At 35.2% G+C, this 2,307-nt stretch overlaps 1 protein-coding gene across 1 annotated transcript in view; it reads left to right on the forward strand.

The window, feature by feature from the left end:
• The window catches only part of HDAC10 (histone deacetylase 10), an 18,131-nt gene extending 17,452 nt beyond the window's left edge, over window positions 1-679 (forward strand). Inside the window, exon 20 of the mRNA XM_010297462.1 lies at window positions 604-679. Within this exon, the coding sequence (XP_010295764.1) occupies window positions 604-679 (76 nt within the window). The remainder of the gene's footprint in view (window positions 1-603) is intronic.
• The last annotated feature ends 1,628 nt before the right edge of the window (window positions 680-2,307 follow it).

The following is a 2,307-nucleotide window of genomic DNA, read 5'->3' on the forward strand; positions in this document are numbered from 1 at the left end:
AATGCTTCAGTGTTCAGGTAAGTTGTCTGCTTTTATCTTTAATTCTTACTAATACCTGGGAGTTTCTGAAAAAGTGGTGAAATACAGCCGGATCCTGTAAGTCAGTGGAATATTAAAGTCAGAGGGAGCACATTGATCTAATGTGAAAAGGATGAAACTCTGAGTGATTTTAATTCTGCCACTTGAGCCAGAGAGCAACAAATTTCATAGCATAGTAATTGTACCCTTGGGAACTTTCAATACTGTTACTCCAAAATTTTGAACTGAAACTACCAAAACATTATGTGCTTAAAGAATGGTTAATAAGAGTGCAGTGGCTCTGGCTGCTAAGATATTTTCTGAACATAATGCAGAATCAGGTTACATTTTTAGACATTTAACTTGTCCACAAATAACTTCATTTAACTCAATAGTGATTAGTCATACTTAAAGTACATTCATAAATGGCTGAGGATTGGATTTGTATAGGAATCAGATTAGGCGGGTGTGTATGTTTTCAAGCATACTTGTCTAGAAACATTACTGAATAACGTCTATTTTTCAACAGAAAAAGCAATGATAAAGGCGGGCATCTCTGACAGAAAATGCCCTGCTCTCTTTCAGAAGAAATGGCCAAGAACAGTGGTCCGGTTCCAATGAAAATGTTCTTACGGGGTTGGGAATTGTGATACGAGCTTGATTAATAACTGTTTTTCTTATTGCTGTTTTTTTCAGTGAAGGATGGGATTTCAAGAAATTGACTTCACTTCAGAAACATTTTACACAGCAGAAGAAAAAGAAAATGTGTTACTGTTCATGTTGCCTTTTAAATCATCAGGAAAAGAGATGATCAATCTCTAAACAGAATAAGAGCCATTCGCAATTGTCTCCTGTTTTTAAAATACTTAAAAATCTGTATTTTCAGCTAGAGAGCTGTGCTTGAAAATTCTACATTGGCAGTAACTATTCAAGATGGACACTTGAAAACAACTCCTGCACTTCATTACTGCAAATTGGGACCTACGTCATTTGTGACACTGTAAAGTCAGGCTCACATATGCAGTAGCTTGACTGCATGAATGTTAAAGAAGTCCAGAAGACAGACAGCAGCCAAAACTTCTTAATATTATTCAACATAACACCAGAGTGCTTGCACTGCTGCCACCACCACCATTTCACTGGGAGTTTAAACTTAACAACAGGTCCTTCAAATTAATGAAATTTCATTTCATTTCATAATCTGATTTAAAGGTTTCACCTAATATGGTCTATTCTTTTACTTTTTCTAATGAGTAATTGTCAGTTGCAAGAAGTTAAAGAAAAGCTGCTGAATAGCTATGGTGTGTGCATTTCCTATGTCACACCTGTGATGATTAAGTTTAATTTCCCAAAGTATACAGGGCATGAGAGAAAGAAGAAAAATATTGTACGTATATAAAATTACAAATGCATAATTAAATAAAGTGGTGTAAAGCGGACTTCACTCTGCCCTCTTTTCAAACGTAAATTGTCTATATAACAAATAAAACCCCAAGACCCCCAGCGATTTGGTAGAGCTGACATCATGTGAATTCTCAAAATTAAATGAACATCCCAATGCAAGAGCCACAGTACACCTTGTTTTGCAGCATTCTGGATACTTACTTTCAGGAGCGCTTTTCTGTGATTGTGACTTAAATAATATGACTTTTTGATTTCAAACACCTCAAATTATGTTTATATGAGTATTGCTACTGGGATCAACTTTACATAATTTGAATAACTAAATAATTGTCTTCGCAGTTCTCTGTTTATAACTGTTCCCAGCGATTCCCTTCTTGTTCATCCTGGTTTTCAATTAGTGCTGCAATGATACCCAATCCTTGAACACTTTGAAATTAAAGTCTATTTCAAAAGAAACAAAGCCATGTCAAGCATTTTCACAAACAAAAGTTGAAGAACATGAAGAAGTTTTCAGGTCAGAATTTCTTTGAACTTAACTTCAAACTCCAAAAAGTATTTACTTGAGATGGGAAACTGGGCAGTGGCCAAGCTTTTGGCTTCAAAACTTGTCACTTCAAAACTTTTCAGAATAGGAGCTTTGTTGGTTTATTCTTCTCTCTCTCCACTGAAAAAAATGCTGTGTGTTTTTTTTTTTTACAATTCAGCATTTTCAAGGAAAAAGCATTTTCTTAGAAACAGCTCACTACCTTTGTTCACCTGAATTTCTACAGGCAGTGTTTGAACGATGCAAGTGCTGTATTTTGATATGTATTTTTTCTAAGATCTTGAGAAAATTTATTAAAACATTAATTTGGCGGGGGGGGAGCGTACGTTTGGTAGAATTAG

The sequence above is a fragment of the Phaethon lepturus genome, unplaced genomic scaffold (genome assembly GCF_000687285.1).
Source record: "Phaethon lepturus isolate BGI_N335 unplaced genomic scaffold, ASM68728v1 scaffold44301, whole genome shotgun sequence".
NCBI classification, from domain to species: domain Eukaryota; kingdom Metazoa; phylum Chordata; class Aves; order Phaethontiformes; family Phaethontidae; genus Phaethon; species Phaethon lepturus.